Source organism: Manacus candei, unplaced genomic scaffold (assembly GCF_025592945.1).
Source record: "Manacus candei isolate 608988 ecotype Guabito, Panama unplaced genomic scaffold, ASM2559294v1 h1tg000048l, whole genome shotgun sequence".
NCBI classification, from domain to species: Eukaryota; Metazoa; Chordata; class Aves; order Passeriformes; family Pipridae; genus Manacus; species Manacus candei.
The window spans coordinates 15,125,006-15,147,367 of NW_026138096.1; the positions used below are offsets into that span (position 1 = coordinate 15,125,006).

Here is a 22,362-nt window from a genome sequence, read left to right on the forward strand (position 1 = left end):
CACAGCTTCTCTGCCCAACCTGGGACAGGACCTCAACACCCTCCCAGTCAGGAATTCCTTCCCAATATCCCATCTATCCCTGCCCTCTGGCACTGGGAAGCCATTCCCTGTGTGCTGTCCCTCCATGCCTTGTCCCCAGTCCCTCTCCAGCTCTCCTGGAGCCCCTTCAGGCCCTGCCAGGGGCTCTCAGCTCTCCCTGGAGCCTTCTCTTCTCCAGGCTGAAATGGGGACAGTCCTGGATGGCCTTGAGCGGAATTTTCCTTGTTAATTTTCCTTTTCCTGGGCTCAGTGTGGGAAATGTCTTTGCCTCCTCAGCTGAGGATTATTTGTGTGCCACAAACTTCGTGTGGGGTGATGACTCCAGCACCAAACACTTTGCTTGAGTAAGTGGTGGAATGGTTCTTCCCCCTGTCAATGTTTTAATTATTTTGAGGGTGTCAGGTCACTCTTAGAGTTGCCCTTCGCATTTCTGAGGCAGATATTCAATTTTTTTGGATTAAAATGTGAATGTTCAGACGTGAATATTTCCCACAGAGAATATTCTGGGTTGGAAGGGACCCACAAGCACCGTGGAGTCCAACTCTTATGGAGTCAGGTCTTGTGGTCACTCCGTGCCCAACAATTCCAGAGAAGCTTTGGTGCCATGAGGGAATTCTCCACATGAATTCCCTCACAGCTGCAGGGAGGAACATTTAATTAATCCCGGAGCCATTCCCTTGACAAGTCACTCAGACCCAGACTGACAACCTCTCCCCAGCTGCTGTGTGGGAGCCACGTGGTGACACAGACTGTCATTAGAGCCCTGCCTTTGCACCCTTGAGGTTCCTGGCAGGTAATCAGTGTATTTTTTTCCCATCTGGAGGTTTGGATTTCGGTGTTCTGGGAATTAGGCCCACAGGGATGTCCAGGAGATGTTTCGGTGTGAATGGAAGGTTTATTTTATTTATTTATTTATTTTTAAATTCTTACTAAGAAATATTTCTTGCTCTTGCCCAACACCAGGATGCAAATAGCAATACATGTGCTCTGGGGTGTGTTTGGCAACAGATGGAAAAATAAACCAGTCAGGAGGTTTTCCAGGACTCTCCCAACGTGCTGTGGTGGTCACCTCATTTCTGGCCACCAGTGTTGCTGCTGCTGCTGCTTTTCTTGGGATCATCCAGGTTGGAAAAGACCTCCAAGGTCATGAATTCCAACCTTTAAAGTGACCTTTTGGTCACTTCCCCCTGTGCCTGAGCCTGCCAGGGTGATGGTGGTTGGCAGTGGTGGGTCTGGAGTGTCCAAAACCAGAAGTAATGGGTTGTAAATGGTGAGTGAGGTCCTGTCCTGTCAGGAACTCTCATCCTGAGTGTGCATTGCAGCTCAGGTGGTGATTTTAGTTTTTTTTTTCTGCTCTGCAGTGGTGGAGTCCTCATCCCTCCTAGGATTTAAAATCCCTGTGGATGTGGCCCTTGGGGACATGGGTCAGTGGTGGCCTTGGCAGTGCTGGGGGAACGGTTGGACTCGCTCATCTCCGAGGGCTTTTCCTTAAAGATTCCATGATGTGCTCTCTGTTTTCCCAGGGATTAAAACAGGCAGACAAAGAGGTTTGGATTTGTAGCTGAGTTTTGGACCAGCTCCATCTTTGCTCTACAATTCTGAGGTGCAGCTCAAAAAATGATGTGAGAGTGAAGCCACCCCTCAGGATGTGTGAGTGTCTCTGCAGGGTCAGTGCTCTGGGAGCTCCTATTGAAGCCCTTAAAAGTGTAAATTAGTAACATGGGGGTCCTCAGCTCAGGCTGTACAGGACTTTTTAATGGCTTGGTGTCTCCAGGAGACCTTTCATGCTCTGTCAGACAACAGTCAGAAATAATTCTTCCTCACCCTGGATTTTTTTCCTGTCTGAGGCTCCTGTATTTTTCAGCTGTTAACTCTCATTTTTAGAATCCAAGATCCTCTTAATCCTCGGCAGGATAAGGTGGTGTGTGAGGCCACCTTCTAGACAAATTTCCTGCCTGTGGAGGGATTGGCTGGTGACATGTTTCAGTAGGTGAGTTTAGGAATCTGAAATGAAACGATCACTTTGCATGTTTGTTGTAAACCTGAGCAGCTGAGGGAGCTGGGGGGGCTCAGCTTGGAGAAAAGGAGGCTCAGGGGGGACCTTCTGGCTCTGCAACCCCCTGACAGGAGGGGGGAGCTGGGGTGGGTCAGGTTCTGCTCCCAAGGAACAAGGGACAGGAGGAGAGGGAACGGCCTCCAGCTGTGCCAGGGGAGGATCAGGTTGGATATTGGGAAAATTCCTTCAAAGGTTTGTCAAGTTGCCCAGGGCAGTGGTGGATCCCCACCCTTGGAGGGATTTAAAATCCCTGTGGATGTGGCACTTGGGGACATGGGTCAGTGGTGGCCTTGGCAGTGCTGGGGGATGGTTGGACTTGATGATCTCAGAGGGCTTTTCCAACCTAAATGATTCAGTGATTCTATTCTGTGATCACATCTTCGCACATCACAGGATATCCTGAGCTGGAAGGGACCCTCAAGGACCATCCAGCCCAACCCTCAGCCCTGCACAGGCCCAGCCCCAAGAGTCCCCCCCTGTGCCCCTGAGGATCAACCAAACCCTCCTGGAGCTCTGGCAGCCTTGGGGCTGTGCCCACTGCCCTGGGGAGCCTGGGCAGTGCCCAACCAGCCTCTGGGGGAAGAACCTTTTCCTGAGATCCAACCTGAGCCTGCCCTGGCACAGCTCCAGCCCTTCCCTGGGTGCTGTCCCTGGTCCCCCAGAGCAGAGCTCAGTCCCTGCCCCTCCCGAGGGTGTTGAAGACCCCATTGAGGTCTCCCCTCAGTCTCCTCCAGCTGAACACCCCAAGTGCCCTCAGTGTCCTCACAGGGCTTCCAATCAAGGCCCTTCCCCATCTCCATTGCCTCCTTTGGACACTCTCCAATGGCTCAATCTCTTCCCAACGTTGTGGTGCCCAAAACTGCACATTCCTCATGGGATGGTCGGACAACTCCCAGCTGAGACCCATTCCAGCACCTGAAGGCTGTGATCTTTGTGGAAATCTTGGAAGGTTGGGGGAAGGTGATTGGAAATCAGACAGGATCACCTCAGGGTTTTTTTTGGTGCAGTTGTAGGAGCAGCTCCTGGGTTGTCTGGTGGAAGGAGCAGGGGCAGCTCCCGCGGCTCCAGGTCGGTTCTTTTGTTCCTCATTTGCTCTGTGTTTTGTGGTCAGATTTTTTTGGTCTTCCCTCCCTCTCTCCCCCTTTAATTTGTGCTTTAAATTAAAGATCCCAACGGCTGTGGCTTGTAGGGGTTGGAGGTGTCAGGGATATAAAATGAGAGATGTGACAGAAAGGACTCTTCTGTGCTGTTGGCCAGAGCTGGACAGGCTGGTTACAAGTCATCCATCCCATCCTGGTTGATTCTCTCCAGAGAAAACCTGTGCCTCAAATTTCCCTGGACAAAGAGGAGTGAAGTGTGGGATTTGAGCCCCTTGACTTCATAGCACAGGGAACCCTGAGGGAAGGGATTTTCACAGTCGTTTTTTCCAGTGGAAATCAGAATATCTACTTGTTAGAAGGCCCAGGACAATCGTTGCACTCACCTTTCACTCCCGCTCTGCTTCATCCATTTCAGGAACCTCCAAGCACCTACTTGGAGACGAAAACCTTATTTTTGGCTGCTGGGTTTGGGAAGCAACAGGCAGTTTTCCCTCCTTGTCTGGGTGTTCCTTCATCAGTGCCATTTTCCATCCATATATGTTTAAAGCAATGTGAAGTGCCACCATAATGACCTAAAATCACATTATCACAGAATCCCAGGATGGGTTGGGTTGGAAGGGACCTTAAATTAAAAGACCTGTTGATGATCATTTGCCTTTCTGGATGTCCAGCTGAATATTTGCTTTCTGGCTGGCAGGATTTGGGGTGTATGAGGGTAGGACACAAGTGGGGGCCAGGAATTGCTGGGGAAGTGCAAAACCTCCAAATTGTAGAAGGTGAAGGTCTCTCAAATCAGAAATTTATTCTACATCTGATAACAAATTGACAATGATGCCAGCTGAGAAATTCTGTCTTCTTAGGTGCCCCTTTCAGACCCTAAAAATCAGGGTAAAATGAAAGTTCATTCGTTTGTTATGGAATTGGCTCCACCTGTGGTGGCTCAGGTGTCCCTGGATTTGGGTCACAGGGGGAGAGCTGCGGAATTCCCGTGTTTTCCTCCCTCAGCCTCAAGCAGTGCAGGTTTCCAGGGCAAGGCTTGTGCTTCAGTGGGATCCTTGGAAAGATGAAAGGAGCCCTTGCAGAGGTGAAGTCGCTCCTGTGCTCCAGTGCATGATTTTAATGCTGTTCCTGAAGGTTTTATTTATTGGCTGCGAGGTCGGAGCCGCCGCCGTCGGTGCAGCCCCGGGAGCAGGGAAAGGGGGATAATTACCAGGAAACTATTACGTGGCCTTCAGAAGAACTCTGTCCCTTCTCTCTCTCTCTCTCTCTCTCTCTCTCTCCCTTTTTGGCTGCTCGTGCTGCAAATCTGGGAAGGAGAAGCTCATTCCTCACCGTGCCTGGGAGGGAGAAAGTGCAGAGTCAGCGTTTTCCTGAGTGCTGGAGGGTTGGAGAGCGGGAGCTGCCTGAGCTGGACATGGCTCAGAGCCCCCTCTGGACCTCAGGGCTGTTGGGTTATTTTCCTGCAGTAAACCAGGATAAATAATGATGTGCTTTGTGGAGCACGTGGTGCTGGGAGCGGTTATTGCTTCCCTGAGAAAACTGCAAAGTACCTGCCCCTCCAAAAAAAAGTGATGTTTGGCTGCTTTGGCAAGTTTAGGAACGTGGAATATCCGTGGGTTTGTGTGGTTGGTGTCTGTCAGCTCGGGAACTTCTTGTGGTATGCACAGTTCAGGGAATCACAGAGTGGGTTGGGTTGGGAGGGATGTTAAAGCCCATCCAGTGCCACCCCTGCCATCTGCAGGGACACCTTCCACCAGCCCAGGTTACTCCAACCTGGCCTTGGACACTTCCAGGGATCCAGGGGCAGCCACAGCTTCTCTGCCCAACCTGGGCCAGGCCTTCCCACCCTCACAGCCAGGAATTCCTTCCCAATATCCCATCCAACCCTGCCCTCTGGCACTGGGAAGCCATTCCCTGTGTGCTGTCCCTCCATGCCTTGTCCCCAGTCCCTCTCCAGCTCTCCTGGAGCCCCTTTAGGCCCTGCCAGGGGCTCTCAGCTCTCCCTGGAGCCTTCTCTTCTCCAGGGGAACCCCCCCAGCTCTCCCAGCCTGGCTCCATCCTTCCTTGCACATCCACTCCAACCCCTTTCCAGGTGTGAGATTCCTCAGCCTCCTCTTGGTGCTGTCACAGAGCTTCCTCTCCCAGCCTTTGGATTGTCCTGCAGGGGATGGAATGAGGTCCTGTATATCCATGGATCCCACTGGGAAGCAGAGGAGATGTGACAATAATTTTCAAAGCCCTGGATGAGGTATTGGAATAAGTCCCTGAGTCCTGGCATTTCACTATCCTGGAAAACCAGCAGGAATTAAAAAGCCTTCTTGTGACCTCAGGGTTGAATATCTGAGTCCCTTTAAGGTGTAAAATTCTTATTTCCTCGATTGCAAGTCGTTAATAGCTACAATTGCAAGTCACAGTTTTCCCTGGAAGGTGTTTCTCGTGCCCTGACTTTGGTTTTTAGCTGGAATTTTGCAGACTTTTTATTTACACCTCGTTAACATGTGGTTGTCTCTTCTCCCTCCTCCATTTCCCTGAGTTCAGGAGGGTTTCTCTGGTTTATTTGCTGGTAGGAGGTTTCCCCACGTGCAGTCTGAGAGCTGCTGCTCCTCTTACAAAAACATCCCAAAGCCCAACAACCCCAACACTCAAAAAACTTCACCTGAAACACATTCCTGGGGTGTTGTGTTTAGAAACTATGGTCTATTTGTTTTCTAGTCACCTGGTTTACTCTCTAAACCAGTATTAGACTGAGTTAGGAACTGACAGGTTTTGTTTTTCTCCTTTCCCTTTCCCTTTTTTTCAGTAATTTTTTTCCTTTTCCCTTTTTCTCTCTCTTTTTTTTTATTTTTTTAAAATTATTTTTAATTTTTATCTTTATTTGTTTTTATACATTTATATATTTAGTTAATTTTATACATTTATATATTTATTTATTTTATATGCATACTTATGTATAAATATTTTTATACATTTATTTTTATATATTTTATACATTTATTTATTTAATATAATTATTTATTCTATATATTTATTTATTTTATATACATACTTATGTATAAATATTCTTATTCATTTATTTTTATATATTTTACATATTTATTTATTTTATATAATTATTTATTTTATATATTTATTTATTTTATATACATACTTATGTATAAATATTTTTATACGTTTATTTTTATATATTTTATATATTTATTTATTTTATATAATTATTTATTTTATATATTTATTTATTTTATGTACATATATATATTTATATATTTCTTCTTAATTTTCGGTGTGAATTTCTGAGTTTCCTTCCACCTCTTGCTAAAAAACGACGTAGAAATATAATCCCTTTTGCCATTTTAGGTGGAATAATATAAGAAAATGTAGAATTGAAGCAGAATAATAACTGAAGGCCACCCAGGTCCCAAAGAAGGGTTGAGTTTCTTTTAAGATGTGGAAAATTGCAGCTCAGTTGGAAAGCTCAGGAGGAAGCAGTTGGGGAGTTCTGTTTGTCAGGAGTGCTGGCCGAGTGTGAGCTCCAAGTGCTGGGACAGAGATCCCGAAAATCCTGCAGTGGGATTGGTGGTGGAATTGAGGCAGAGGCTTTGTTTTAGCCTGGTTTTGGTGGAATCATGGAAGCATGGAATCATTTGGGTTGGAAAAGGCCTCTGAGAGAGCATCGAGTCCAAGCCCAGCAGTGCCAAGGCCACCACTGACCCATGGATTAGTCTGTCCTTGCCTAATTCCCGTTGTTGTGCTGGTCTGGAATCTCTTGAGGCTGAATCAGATCCTTTCAGGGGTTTTCCTTCTGTTGGGATTCTCTTGGCATTGTTTGTTGGTGCTGCCTCTTCTCTCTGACAGCACAGGGATTGTTGCAATTCCACCTCGTTTTCCCCTCATTAAACAGTTTGTGGTGGAGGTTAATCCTGGAATGCTCTGGGATGGAAGGGACCTTAAAGACCATCTTCTTCCACCCCCTGCCATGGGCAGGGACACCTTCAACCAGCCCAGGTTGCTCCAACCTGGTCTTGGACACTTCCAGGGATCCAGGGGCAGCCACAGCTTCACTGTCCAACCTGGGCTAGGGCCTGCCCACCCTCAGGGGAAATCTCCTCTTTTAATTGTCACAAAGAAAGGACTGGAAATTCTTCCTCCTGCAGGGGAGTCATCTTTTTGTTGTCACATGGGGGGGATTTTAAGCCCTTCTGGTCTTGTGTGGCCCTTAAGCAGAATCCCAGAATATCCTGAGCTGGAAGGGACCCCCAAGGACCATCCAGTCCCACTCCTGGTCCTGCCCAGACACCCCAACAATCCCACCCTGTCCCTCAGAGCGTTGTGCAAACCCTCCTGGAGCTCTGGCAGCCTTGGGGCTGTGCCCACTGCCCTGGGGAGCCTGGGCAGTGCCCAACCAGCCTCTGGGGGAAGAATCTTTCCCTAAAATCCACCCTGACCCTGCCCAGGCACAGCTCCAGCCATTCCCTCAGGTACTCAGGGAAATGCTGCTGACGATCCTTTGGAGAGTCCTCTGGGTTCATAGGTCTGGGTAGGAAGAAGTTAAATAAATCTTTGATGTGAAATCAGTTCCAGTGATTTTAGGGTGTCCTAAAGGAATGAATTTTCTTATGGCCAAAATCCAGAACAGAGGGAGCAGAGGGAGCTATTTTTACCTCTGGCAAATTAGAGAACACCTCTGCTGGGAGTGTCATCTCCTAAATTAAGTTTTTAATTAATCTTTCGACCTCTCCTCCCCAGCTGCTGCATCTTGCAGGAACAAAAGTAGAACAGCTCAGGTGAAAAATTCCAATTGAGCCGTGTCCTGAATCCTGCTGAACATTCTCATGGCAGGTGTTTAATTTTATTCTACTTTATTCCACTTCATGCAGCACAATATTTGCCTTTGAGCAGTAGGCTTTTATGCAGAGATTGTTCTAATATTTTTGAAGTTATTAATGATTTTGTCGTAGGAAGATGTGACAATTGGAATCTTTACCGGGGTTATGGGTTGGAAACAGGATTTCCAAGGCTTGAGGAACTTGATTTACATGATTTATCAGCTAAGGGGGCTGTGAGCTCTGTGTTTGGGGGTGTTTGTTAAACACCACCAGTCGTAGCTACTGGTTTCAAAGAAGCACCCAAAGGTTTGGTGAGACGCAAAGGGGAAGGTCCAAGCTGGGTAGAGGTGGAGTAAAAGACCTTCTGGAATGATCCATCAGGATTTGTGGTGGGCATTGCATCATCCCTTGGAAAACCTTTACGATCCGAATGAGTTGTTTTTTTTCTTCAAGCTCCAAAGTTCCACCTCGACCACAACCACTGACCTTGAAGTGGGTTTTTAATTAGGGGACGACTCCTCGTCTGGATTTTGGGAGGGTTGTTTGGGATGTCGGGGCTCTGTGAGTGCCGTGACCTCGGAGAACTCGCTGCCTATAGGAATAATAAATTCAGGCTTCATGTTTTTCTTCTTGTGGCGAAGCCCAAATTTAAAAAGAAAAGGGGAGTTTAAAGAGAAAAAAGAAGTCGAGCCAAGGCTTTTGGTGTTCTGATCCCGACTCTGATAACGCTCCTTGTGTGGCCTTGGGTGAGTTATTAATCCACGTGGGCCTGACTTTGCCAATTTATCCAATATGGATAAATTCCCTCGGCCAAGGGGATGACGTGTGTTTAATGTAAATGTGAAATAACGACCGTAAAATCGGGATAATTGCGAGCTTTTTGGGGCGTTTGGTTTATGACAAAGGACGGTTGTGCTCTGGGGAGGCGCCCATTTCCCAGCCCTCCTCCACTGAACTCCTGGGAGATGTTTTGACTCTTCCAAGGAGGATTTTTCTTGACTCGTGGCCACCGCTGTGGTGCCGGGCCCCGCCAAGTTCAATGTTCTGCTGGACGGAACGGGACGTGTTTATGGATTTTGACGAAAACTTGGAAGTTCTTGGATCGTTGGACTCGCAGCGTTACGGGAAAATGAATCAGGTGGTGACTCACCAAGGAGGGCTGACCCTGGGGGGAGAGGGCAGAGCGTGCACTGAAGATTTACTGGGAAAGTATTTCTCTGGTTGTCTGGGGCGTATATTTATTTTTGTGGGATTATTCCCGAGGCTGGTACCAGCTGGGGCCATTAGGGATGGGCCATGGGCTTGGTGCCTCTCTGAATTTTCATATATCTCTATATATCTATATATCTATATCTATCTATATCTATCTGTATCTATCTATTTAAATCTATATATTTATATATCTATATCTCTCTCTATCTCTATATCTATATATATCTCTCTATATCTCTGTATATCTCTCTATCTATATATCAATATATAGATATATCAATATATGGGTCTATATATCCATATATCTCTCTAAATATTGATATATATATCTATATATCATCTATATATCAATATATAGATATATCAATATATGGGTCTATATATCCATAAATCTCTCTAAATATTGATATATATATCTATATATCATCTATATATCAATATATAGATATATCAATATATGGGTCTATATACCCATATATCTCTCTATATATTGATATATACCTCTCTATATAATCTATATATCAATATCTATATATATATAGATATATAGATATATGTATCAATATCTCAATATATAGATCTATCTATCTATATATTGATATATATCTATCAATCTATGTATCAATATATAGATATATAGATACAGAGATATATAGATTTAGATATATAGGTATATAGATATTTAGATATAAGCAATATATAATATAGAAACAATAGACAAATAAACATCAATTTAGAGATTAAATATACATTTATGTATTTTTATATATATATAACACAATATATAAATAATATATATATCCTATATATATCCAATATAAATAATATATAAATAATATATAAATTATATATTTATATATATTTTATATATAGGTGTATATATTTAGATATTTTGATATAAACAATGTATAATACATAAATAATATACAAATAAACATATAATATATAAATACATAAACAATACATAAAATATAGATACACACATATATAAACAATACATAATACGTAAGTAATATGCAGATAAATGTATATTTGCTTATAATATATAAATACATAAACAATACATAAATTATAGATATACATATATATAAACAATATATAAATAATATATAAATTATAGATATTTGTATATAATATATAAACATTATATAAATGTATAAATGTTACATATATTTTGTATATTTTTTATATCTGTCTATATATCTGTCTATCTATCTATCTATCAAATATACTTTTTTCCCCTTCAGACCCAACCGTTTGCAGGCTTAAGAGTTGTCTGTTTGTTCTCACTCCAGACCAAGGTGTTTGGGCAGCTTAAAGGACAGCAGTTTTTCTACAGGAAAAGTTGATTTTAAGTAGAAGATTTAAATGTTGTTCACAAAATCTGAAAGGTCAACAGAGCAAACCCCAGCCAGGGCACAGCAGTGTGAGGGCATATATTTATTTTTGTTGGATTACTCCCATGGCTGGTTTTAACTGGTGCCATTAGGGATCAGTTGTGGTCTTGGTGCCTCTCTGAATTTAATTTTAATATATTATTGAATTTTTTTATTTAATTATTTTATTTTTTTCCCCGTTTATTTTCTTTAACTTTATTTTATTATTTAAATAATTTTCAGTTTATTTCATTTTAAAAGAAAAGGTTTAAGCGTTCACACAGAATCTGAAAGGTCAGCAGAGCAAACCCAGCCAGGGCACAGCTGGTCAGGGCTCTGCTGCCTCGATTTACTTGAGGCAGAGAAGCAGCTCCAGGTGCAACAATGGTGGTTTTCTCATCTCCAGGCTTTGGAGAAATCCAGAAATCTGGTGTTTTCTGGAATTGTGAAGTGCTTTGGGTTTGAAGGGGCCTTAAAGATCTTCTCGTTCCAACCTCCTGCCATCTGCAGGGACACCTTCCACTAGCCCAGGTTGCTCCAACCTGGCCTTGGACACTTCCAGGGATCCAGGGGCAGCCACAGCTTCTCTGGGCAACCTGGGACAGGGTCTCAACACCCTCCCAGCCAGGAATTCCTTCCCAATATCCCATCTAACTCTGTCCTCTGGCAGTGGGAAGCCATTCCCTGTGTGCTGTCCCTCCATCCCTTGTCCCCAGTCCCTCTCCAGCTCTCCTGGAGCCCCTTCAGGCCCTGCCAGGGGCTCTCAGGTCTCCCTGGAGCCTTCTCTTCTCCAGGGGAACCCCCCCAGCTCTCCCAACCTGGCTCCAGAGCAGAGGGGCTCCAGCCCTGGCAGCAGCTCCGGGGCCTCCTCTGGACTCTCTCCAGCAGCTTCATGTCCTTGTGCTGTTGTTCCCAGGGCTGGAGCAGCTCTGCAGGGGGGTCTCACCTCAGACAGGGGCAGAGGGGCAGAATCCCCCCCTGCCCTCTGCCCACACTGGGGGATCAACCCAGGGCACAGGGGGGTCTGGGCTGGGGCATCTCCAGCCTCTCCCCCACCAACACCCCCAAATCCTTCTCCCAGAGCTTCTCTCCATCCCTTCTCTGCCCATCCTGTATTTCTACTTGGAATTGCCCCAACCCCTGTGCAGGATCTTGCTCTTCTCCTTGTTGTACCTCGTGACCAAACCATTCCTTCCAGGTGTAGCAGCTGTGGATGGAATTTCCCTGTTGTTGTTGTTGTCCTCAGTTCTACAAACACCCAAATTCAGTGTCATTGTCAGGTTTCTGCCCTTTTTGCTTCCACTCTTTAGGAATATTCCTGCCTGTCTGCTCGTTGTCTTCTCTTTGTTGTAATTACCTCTTTTATTAATGTTTATTCCCTTCCTTTCCTAAAGGATTGCAGATACAATCAGTGGAAAATAATTGCCAAGATATTCTTCAGTCTTCTTCTCTCTCCAAACATTCAGGTACTTTGCACTTGATGTGTCATCCTCACTAATTCCCTCTCTTTGAGAATAACACGGGCCTCATTTCTAGTCCACCTTTGAAATACTTTGATTTTTGTGGCACTAAACTGCAAACCTGAGTCCCCTGGCTGAATACTTACAGCTCACTAACCTTTGCTGTGGTGGAAATCAGCTTCCCAGTGGGGAAAACCTCCAAATTTTCCAGTCTGGTCATCTGCTGGGATTTGAAACAAGAGCAATTTTTCACCAGCCTTCTCGAATTTGGATATCAGAACTAATTGCAGTGCATTAGGAGGAGTCAGGGCAATGTTTCCGTGGTTGTCCATCTGAACTGTACAATCCACTGAACTAAAAGTGCTTTGCTGTCCCACCTGCCATCCCATTCCATGGCAATGATCCCTCAGCAGGGCACAACAAGATGACAGTGACCATTTTTTTCCAGTTCTGCACAGAAAAAAAAAAATCATGGAATCCTACTGTGGTTTGGGTTGGAAGGGACCTTAAAGCTCATCCACTTCCAACCCCCTGCCATGGGCAGGGACACCTTCCATGGACCAGGTTGCTCCAAGGTCTGGTCTTGAATCCTTCCAACCTGGAAGGAAGGATTCCTGGATCCAAGCTGGCCTTGAACCCTTCCAAAAATCCTCCTTTAGAGAGAAACAATCCATTTTGGACTGTTTCAACATGTTATGGATAAACTCAACCAGCCACTGATCTCTCCCTGTATCCTCTTGCTTCCCATATCAGCTCTCTACACTTCCCAACTCCAGATTTTTCTCTGTCAGCTTGAGCTTCCCTCTTTATTCCCTTTGTCATGTCCCCTTTTTCTTTTTTCCTCCTTTTTTTTACAGCCTCCTTAACCTCCCTCTGAGCCAGGTTGCCTTTTAACCGGCGTGGCCGCCCCTTTCAGTTGTGGGATTGTGGCTTTTGGAGCATCTACTTAAAATGTTCTTCAACAATTTTCAATTAGTCTTCATATTTTTCTGATTACGTTCCTTTTTCCCAACTGATTTGCCTCGTAATTATTTTCAGCTTGATGAAACCAGCCCTCTCTAAAGATGTGTGTATATATATATATGTGTGTCTGTACATGTGTGTGTATGTGGGGACTGTTGGTGGTGCTGTTTTATTCCCAATTTCCATGTATTTTCTAGTTCATGTAGATTTCTGGTCAAGTTATGGTGACTTGTGTTCTAATTATCCAAAAAGTGGGATAAAACGTGGCTGCTGCTTCTAAAACATCGTTTTTCCAAGTGGGCACTGGCACAGGAGAGGCTGATTTAAGGGTTTATTGGCATTTAGGGGATGGTGTTTCTGTAATTAAAGGGGAGTCATCTCCAGCCCTTTGATGTCTGGACAACCTTGGCTCCTCCTGAACTTGGTGTGGTTTGTTTTATCATGGAGTCATGGAATGGTTTGGATTGGAAAGGACCTTAAAGCTCATCTCATTCCAACCCCCTACCATGGGCAGGGACACCTTCCAATAGCCCAGGTTGCTCCAAGCCCCGTCCAACCTGGCCTTGGACACTTCCAGGGATCCAGGGGCAGCCACAGCTTCCCTGGGCAAGTTGTGGATGCTCCATCCCTGGGGGTATCCCAGAGGTTGGTACTGTGTTAGCTCAGGAAGGATTAAAAAAGGTAAATGCTACCTCCAGTCTGGTTTGGAAGTTTTGTGGTCCACGTTGGAGCAGCGTCCGTGGGTTCTCAGGTGAGACAGGAGATGGTAGAGTTGCCTCATGTGTGCTCTGCAAAGCTGGTGGAGGAGGCACTGCCTGTGGTGGGAATTTCATAGAATCCCAGAATCTTTAAAGTTGGAAAAGCCCTCCAAGACCATCCAGTCCCCCCTGTGCCCGATCCCACCTTGTCCCCCAGCCCAGAGCACTGAGTGCCATGTCCAGTCCTTCCTTGGACACCTCCAGGGCTGGGCACTCCAAACCTCCCTGGGCAGCCCCTGCCAAGGTCTGACCACCCTTTCCAGGAGGAAATTCCTCCTGATGTCCAACCTGAGCCTTCCCTGGCACAGCTGGAGGCTGTTCCCTCTCCTCCTGTCCCTTGTTCCCTAGCAGCAGAGCCCGACCCCTCCAAGTTCCCCTCTCCTGTCAGGGAGTTGCAGAGCCAGAAGGTCCCCCCTGAGCCTCCTTTTCTCCAGGCTGAGCCCAGGATGATCCAAGCCTAGTCAGGGTCACTTGGAGATCTTTCCTGTAACCTCACAGTGACACTGATCCAAGCTGGGATAACATCTGTGGTGGAATGAGCAGGGAAAGGCTGTGATGGTGGAGCTGAGGCAGGGAAACCGTGTGGGAGAACCAACATGGAAGAGCCACCCACGGGAGCAGGACATGACCCCACCATCCCAACCCCAGTGAGATGTCCCACACGGGGTCAACATCTCCCCCTGGAATGGTGCTCTGTTCTTTGTTGGACCAAACCTGCAGCCTTGGGGATGCATTTGGATGCTCCGAGGGGAGGGATCATCCCAGTTTACCCCCCAGCTGACCTCGTGGAGCTGGATGGAACCGATCAGCACCACGGATGTCAGCGAGCAGCAGTCGGGCTCCATCTGCAGCTGCTTAACCAGCCCTTCCCACAATGTGTTGGGAGGGGTCATCTGGTTCCAGTTTCACCAGAAACAGAAGTAAATGTTGAGAACATACTTCTCTACATCCAGTTTCACTTGTTGTGGATACTTGAAATACTTTGCAACCCACATCTTTGGGGTTTCGAGGAGGGTTTTTGGCCAGAAGAGCCCCCGCGACCATTTGAGATTTGGTTTCTTCTTCTTTAAAAAGTGCCCCGGAGGTTGCATTGTAGGGACTTTCCTTATGCAAAACATAAAAGTGCCTTTTTTTTTTTTTTTTTTTAAATTATAACCATATTTTTTCATTAAAATCAGTTGGGGTCCCAGTAAACAATCGACTCCCAAAATTTTCCAAATGTTTGCTGCAGCGCCATTTCTATTTTTAATTATTTTATTTTTTTTAAAAAATAAAAATGGTTTTTCCTTAAAAAAAAAAACCAAAACCCAACTTGGCTTAGAATTTAAAGAAGCCATCTAGTAAATCAGAAAAAATGCACATATATATAGCTCTTTATTGCAATATAATTAAAACCTACTGTACATTTGAGTGTAGGAATCCTTCTGTCGCTGTGTCCGACGAGCTCTGCCGTTTGCTTATCGTGGGAACTTCTTCTTTCTCTTCCCAGCTCTTCTCAAAGACTCTTCCAGCCTGTTTATACATTTGTTTTCTATAAATTGAGAACTGTGATCTTACAGGAAAAGATGTTAAAAACCTCTTCAAAGGCACAAAAGTGCCTGGTTTGCACCCCACGTCACTCTTTGATATTGTCATTTTTAGGGCTTATTCCTAGAGTTTTATTGTTTTCTTGTTACCTGGTGCAATATTTATTTGCTGTCGTAAAAAAAGCCCCACCATGACTGAGAACAAAAACCTCCCGGTTTTGCATCAAAAGTTGTCGTGTTTGCTTTGTACAAAACCAAGTCAAGGTGTCCTTGTAAACATATTTAGGGGTTGAAATTTTTTTATTGCACCTGGAGGTTGAAAAGTATTTTAAGATATTCCTGCAGCGCTTCTGTGAAATTCTGAGTGTCCAATGAAAAACCTTCCTTTCTGGAAAGATCCGGGTGCTGGGGCAAACGGTGGGGAGGGAGAATTTCTCCCTGATGAAAAGAAAAATGGGGGGAACAGAAGGAAATGTGAGATTTACCCATGTTTGTTTACCAAGGGTTGTTTCTGTGTCTGCTCGGCTTTGGCTGAGCCAGGAAATCTGTTCCAGCGGATCCAACCCTGGGGGCAGGTGGGATGGAAGGTGAGATGTCCAGCTTTTGGCTTCCCACTGCTAGAGGGCAGGGATAGGTGGGATATTGGGAAGGAATTACTGGCTGTGAGGGTGGTGAGGCCCCGTCCCAGGTGGGGCAGAGAAGCTGTGGCTGCCCCTGGATCCCTGGAAGTGTCCAAGGCCAGGTTGGAGCAACCTGGGCTGGTGGAAGGTGTCCCTGCCCATGGCAGGGGGTGGCACTGGATGGGCTTTAAGTTCCCTTCCAACCCAAACCATTCCATGATTCCATGAAAATATTAACTGGGAGGATTTGCTTGATGGGCATCTGTCACTGACAGCAGCTGAGCTCGTTCATTTTTAGCTGGATTTGTTAATTTTTCCAGTCTCTGGACACCACAAACCTTCCCAGAGCCGTTGGCCAATCCCAGTCACCCTTCTGGGTCGTCCTTCTGTCCCTCCCGTGGTTCACGTGGTTCAAATCATCCTCTGCAGCCCCAGCAAAGTGGTTTCTGTGCTTCTGGGTTTTGGCTCAGCCACGTGGAGTGTGCCCAAGCCCGAGGAATTCATGGAGCTGGTGCCCAGCACTGGAGTTCCGTTGGCATCTTCACCGTGGAAAATCGCTCCCTCGCTTCCCAGGGCACGGAAAGAGGAGAAAGTGAATTTGCTGCTCCATTTCCGTGTTGCTCAAAGCTGGTTGTGCTCCTGGTGAGCGATCCAAGCCAGATGAATCCGCGGGATGAGTTTGCTTCCCGTCTGTTTCCAGGGGCATTTGCGTTGTGGGACTTGTTTGAAGGTGATGGGAAACGTCTGTTTGTCGTGGGCCTCTCGGACATTTGGGACATGCAGTTAAAGATGGGAAGTTTCTGCTTGGTCTCGAACGTGTTTTCACTTTTCCTGAGTGGCAAAGTGGGATTTTTGGGCTGAGTCCTCAGCTGGATGCGACATATTTTGTAATAGAGCAAAAGCTTGTGTTTAGGTCTCTTTGCTTTAAAATTGTGGCTTTAATCTGCTTATTAAATGTCTGGAATTGTCAACAAATATTTATTGTGAATCGGTGAGGGTCCAGCACAGTTAATTTTGGTTTTCTGCTGAGGATCAAACACCCTTTGTGGCAGGACAGGATAGGACTGGCTGCCCCATCCCTGGAAACTTCCAAGGTCAGGTTGGACAGGGCTGTGACCTGGTTGAAGATGTCTGTGGTCATTGCAGGGGCGTTGGACCAGGTGACCTTTAAAGGTCCCTTCCCACCCAAACCAGGTGGTGATTCTGTGAAGGTTTTGGGTTGGTACAAATACTCTTTGCTGAACTTCCCACACCTCTTAACTCCGTGCTGCCGGAGGAATTTCCGTGCTCCTGGAGCCTCCTGATTTCCTGAACTAGGCAGAGGGGCTTCAGTACTGAAGTGCCACCTGTCCCTGATGCTCTGGACGGGCTGAGCTGCCCAGGGCTCCGAGTGGGAGGAAGGAATTTCTCCCTCTCCGTTGCAAAGACAATTGTTGTTTTGTGGATGATCCCACAAAAGCTCAACCTTATCTTCCTCCGGCTCTGTAAATCCTGGGCGCTGGGAGCTCTGACAGGACCTCCCACCAGGAGCCTGCTGTGCCAGAGCCACTGAAACGCCGTTCTTGGTGGGCCCCTTCAGAAGATGAATGGTTTTCTGAAGTTTCCCTGAGCAACAGCTCGGTGACTTCTTAAGCTCTGGAGTGCCTTAACTCCCTTCCCTCTCCTTCCATTGTTTGTTCCTCTAAAGCCTCTCCAGTGGGCAAAGCTGACAAGCTACGGAAGAGCAAAGATCCAGTTTGCTCAGAGGGCTTGGGAGGAACCTGAGATGACTTTTATGGCGAGATTGGGATCTCTTTCAGCACATCTTCACCACTTGTTGCTGACTTCTTAATCGTGTTTTGCTGGGCAGACTCGAGCAGCTTGGTCAGGACATCGTGATGCTCCGGATCCCTCTCACATTTTTCCTGTTGACTTCTGTAGGGGACGAGCATCCATCAAGAAAACCAGGATTTGTCATTGTTCCACGAGAAAGGGCAATTGCATTGTTAAAGCCCAATGGGAACCCTTTGGTACTAGGAGCCTCCGGGGATAAATGCAAATTTATGTTGATTTTTTAGGACAGACATTGCCCAGAAGTCCCTTTTAAATCAGATGATGGAAAGGTTGTTTTATCTTTGGTAACTCTTTCCAGAGGACTTACAAAGCCGAGCCCAGGAGCTGCAGCTTTTCTAGATCTGGGGTTGGTCACTTGTTTGTCGTGGCTTCGTGGTGGGCCCAGGGAGTTGACCTTAAGGCGTGGGCACAAGGAGCCTTCAGTTGGTCGTTTTTGGATGGCAGTTGCCACCTTTTCTGGAGGGGAGAAGGGATGAAAAGGGTTTTTATGTCGCTATTGAGAAGGTTTATTGGTCCCAGATATGGTGGCTCCGGGATTGCGGGAAAAACAGGCTTCCTTTATGGCCGGAGTAAATTGTGGGGGATTGCTTCACTGGTCATCCCATGGAGGGCTGGCTTGGGGCATGGGAATGGTTTTAGTCATGGATCAGATAAAATGCCCCCCTCTGTGATCCTTCTCCTGCCTTGAGATCTGTTCTTAATCCAGACCACAGGAGTTGTTTACCAAAGTCTGTCAGGGCTTGTGTTCAGCCCCGTGGAGTCCCAGTATCCCATCAAACTGCATCCCTGTTTGCCCACAGTTCCCATCAAACTGCATCCCTGTTTGCCCACAGTTCCCATCAAACTACATCCCTGTTTGCCCACAGTTCCCATCAAACTGCATCCCTGTTTGCCCACAGTTAATGCCCGTCCTGAAATGTCCCTGTCAGGAGGATCAGGGGACATTGTCCCCTCAGGAACGGGGACGGATTTTATGGCAGGGCCTGTTGTGAGAGGACAAGGGGTGGTGGTTTTAGACTGAAGGAGGGTTGATTTAGATTTGATATGGAGAACTTTGTCACCACGGGGGTGGTAAAACCCTGGCACAGATTGCCCAGGGACATGGTGGATGCCCCATCCCTGCAAACATTCAGGGCCAGGTTGAACAGGGCTCGGAGCAGCCTGGTCTAGTTGATGTCCCTGGGTGGGATTGGATGACCCTCACAGTTCCCTTCCCACCCAAACCACTCTGGGATAATTCTATAAAAGAACTGATTTTTTTCCCAGGTATTCACAAAGATCTTCTCCAGACTGTGATATTCCAATGTTTCCTTTGACATTAAGTTGACCATCTTGGTGGTTAGGACTCCTGAAGTCCTGGGAGAGAGTCTCCTACAGGAGTCTGATGTTGGATGGGGAATGTGGATGAGTCCCTCAGGTCTTTCCCGATTTTTGCTCAGCATTCAGTACAAAATTCCCTTGTGTCCATGGAGTGAACATCACTTCCTCACCTTGGGAAGGATCTGGAGGGGAAGCCTTATGAGGAGCATCTGAAGTCACTTGTTTCTTCTTCATCTTCTTTAGAATCTCCTTTTTCTTTGGAATCTTATTCTTCTTCCTTGGAACCTTCCTTTTCTTCTTTGTAACATCTGGAATTTTCTTTTTTTGCAATCTTCTTGGAATCTTCTTTTTCTTCTTGGAATCTCCTTTCTCTTCTTTGGAATCTTTTTCTTTGGATTCTTCTTCTTTGGAGCCTTCTTTTTCTTCTATTAAATCTTCTTTTTCTTCATGAAATCATCTTTTTCTTATTTGGAATCTTTTTCTTCTTCATCTTCATTGTGACGTTCTTCTTTGGAATCTTTTCCCTTGGAATTTTCTTTGGAGTCTTCTTTTTCTTACTTGGAATCTTCTTTTTCTTCTGGTGCTTCTACTTCTTAGGAATTTTCTTTTCCTTTCTAATTGGCTTTTCCAGTTGCAAATGAGTCAGCCTGGGTTGTTTTTCAGGATTGGGAGCTGCAGGAACTTTGTGGCGGGGTCTGTATGTAGGATGTTGTTCCTGTCATCCCTTGGGCAGGGTGTTTCTCCTCTTGGATCAACAAAATGGGTTCCTAAAATCAGGGAGGATACTCATGGAAATGGTAGACATGGAATGTTTGGAGGATTTTATTGTCTCATGCCTAAAAATATATGATCCAGTCAGAGGACCAGGCACTTTTTTCTTCTCTTCCTCCCTCTCATCCCCACCAGCTGAACAAAAGTTCAGGTTTTCCATCTTCCCTGTGCAGGGATCTGCCTGGAAGAGTTTGGATTTCTCAGAAGTCAAAGCTGAGATTGGATTTTTTTCCCTCCTTTTTTCTTATTTCATTATAAAGTTTCATCCTGAATTGGGAAAGACTGAGACCTCTTCATCTATTTTGGGAAGGAATTCCTGGCTGTGAGGGTGGGGAGGCCCTGGCCCAGGTTGGGCAGAGAAGCTGTGGCTGCCCCTGGATCCCTGGAAGTGTCCAAGGCCAGGTTGGAGCAACCTGGTCTAGTGGAAAATGTCCCTACCCACGGCAGGGTTTGGAGCTGGATGATCTTTAAGGTCCCTCCCAACCCAACCCATTCCATGATTCTATCTGAAGGTTCAAGGCTCTTGACTTGCAATAAAAACCTGCTGATCTCTCTGTCCTTCCTTTCTCCAGGAGCCAAGTTCTGTCTGCCTTTGGGATTAATGATTTGCTGCTTTGCTTTTGTCCTTTGCCTTGATGGGAAAGTAAATCCTTACTTTCTTTCCCACTGGTGGAATGACTGGTCACTAAAATACACCCACAACCACCTCCTGTCCTGCAAACTCTTCTCTTCTGTGATCCAACCCCGTGCTTTTATTTTAGCAGTGGTTCAGTAAATCATGGAATGGTTTGGGTTGGAAGGTACTTTGAATATTGTTCAGTTCCAGCAGGGACACCTTCCACTAGCTCAGGTTGCTCCAAGCCCTGTCCAACCTGTTCTTTATAAAGCTCTTTAAATCCTCAACATCAGCTGCTCCTTCCTTCCTCTTTTTTTCCACCCTCCCGACGATTAAACAGCCCATCTCCTTCCCAATCCTTGCTCCTGCTTTCCTGGGGGGAACCAGAGCCCTCTTTCCAAGGTGAGCTCGGAAAAACCCCATATTTCACGGATCACATTTTTCTCAACTAACTAAGTGGTCTCCAAAACGCTCCCCCCGAGGTTCACGTTTCAACTCGGGGAAGGGGAAAAAAGAAGCGGCGCAGAAACGGCCCCGGCCTCGCCGGGCGGGTTCCTGTGGCACGATGGAACTTTTACAATGTGTTTTTTAAGACATGGCTGGAAAAAGGAAAAGGCTCAGACGTTTTACAAGCTGCACAGCCGAGTTATTTGGGCTGAGCAGGACTTCAATTAGCGGGAGCAGTAACTGAGCTCAGTGTCTGCGTCCTCTGTGACTTGGCCGGAGTCGGAGTCTTTCACTTAATCATTTCTAACTAATTGCAGTGGTTCTACAAAGTCAGAGCAGAGCTTTGGAGGGCCCTTGTGCTGAGCAAGAAATTAGGAGCATATTTTTTTCTTTTTTTTTTTTTTGGTGCCGGTTTTCATGGCAACTGTGCTCAGAGCTCCTTATTTCTCATTACTGTCAGACCTCTCCCGCTTCAGGAGCTGGGAAATGAGGCTGGGTTACTTCTGGGGCTCCAGTTCTCTCTCTCAGGTTGGTGCTGAGGCATCACAGGGCAGCCAGATTTTACTTGGTGTTCTTCTGTGGCCGTGCAGAACCCGGGGTTCAGCTCACAGAGTGGGGATGAAGGGCTTTATAAACTCTGCTGGCCAAGCTCTTGAGGTTCCCACCGTCCTTTTGATGTCCATCACCTTAAACAAGGAGTGATTTGGCAAACAGAGGATGAGACTGGAATGTAGTTCTTGTGGATCTGGCCCTCAAACCACCTACAAGGCTTCGGGATGAAATTCTGGTTAATATTTCTTCAGTGCTTTTTATTGAAGCGTCTCCAAAGTGCTTGAAGAGCAGCATTATTAAGAGTTTGGGAGATGGGAGGATCTCTCTTTTTTCACTTCTCTTGGAAAGGGAAAAAAAAGGCAGTTTGGAATTTATGTGGAGGATTTATTTGGAGGTTGCAGGTCCTTGAAGATTTTTCTGATTATTTGCAGAAGCAAATCTTTGGGGTTGTTCTGACAGGGCTGCACCAGTCACTGTGCTTGGGGGGGTGGAATAAAAGTTCTTTTCCAGTGATTTTTTTCCTCACACCCACCCCTGGGAGCTCTGAGCAATGTTCTCATGTCCAGCACTGGGTGAGGAACAAGGCAAAATGTTGTTTTTTGGGGTTGTCTGCAGTTCTGTCTCCAGTGATTTTCTCACTCAACTGTCACTTGATTGCCTAAAATAATCCAAATGTGGTTCTGAGGTGAACAGGACAGGCTGCCCTGTTTGAAGGGACCAAATCTCTCCATAACAATTCCCAGGGGCTGAGAAAAGTGTTCTCCTCTTCTGATAAAAAATGACACTTTGAAGACTGGACCGGACTTAAAAATTCAGTCAAGCTCAAGTTTTACACTTCCCTTTGAGCAAAGTTCTGACTGTGGCTTAGTGGTTGTTCCTGCTTTTGGGAC

General features: G+C 46.0%; 1 protein-coding gene across 6 annotated transcripts in view; it reads left to right on the forward strand.

The window, feature by feature from the left end:
• Positions 1–22,362, forward strand: part of EXOC6B (exocyst complex component 6B) — a 329,969-nt gene that overhangs the window by 109,247 nt on the left and 198,360 nt on the right. For 4 of the 6 annotated variants that reach the window (XM_051798180.1, XM_051798177.1, XM_051798178.1 and 1 more), the window contains exon 7: positions 12,001–12,072. The exons of the other annotated variants lie outside the window; for them this stretch is intronic. In XM_051798180.1, coding sequence (XP_051654140.1) covers positions 12,001–12,072 — 72 coding nt within the window. The remainder of the gene's footprint in view (positions 1–12,000; positions 12,073–22,362) is intronic. 6 annotated transcript variants of the gene reach the window in all.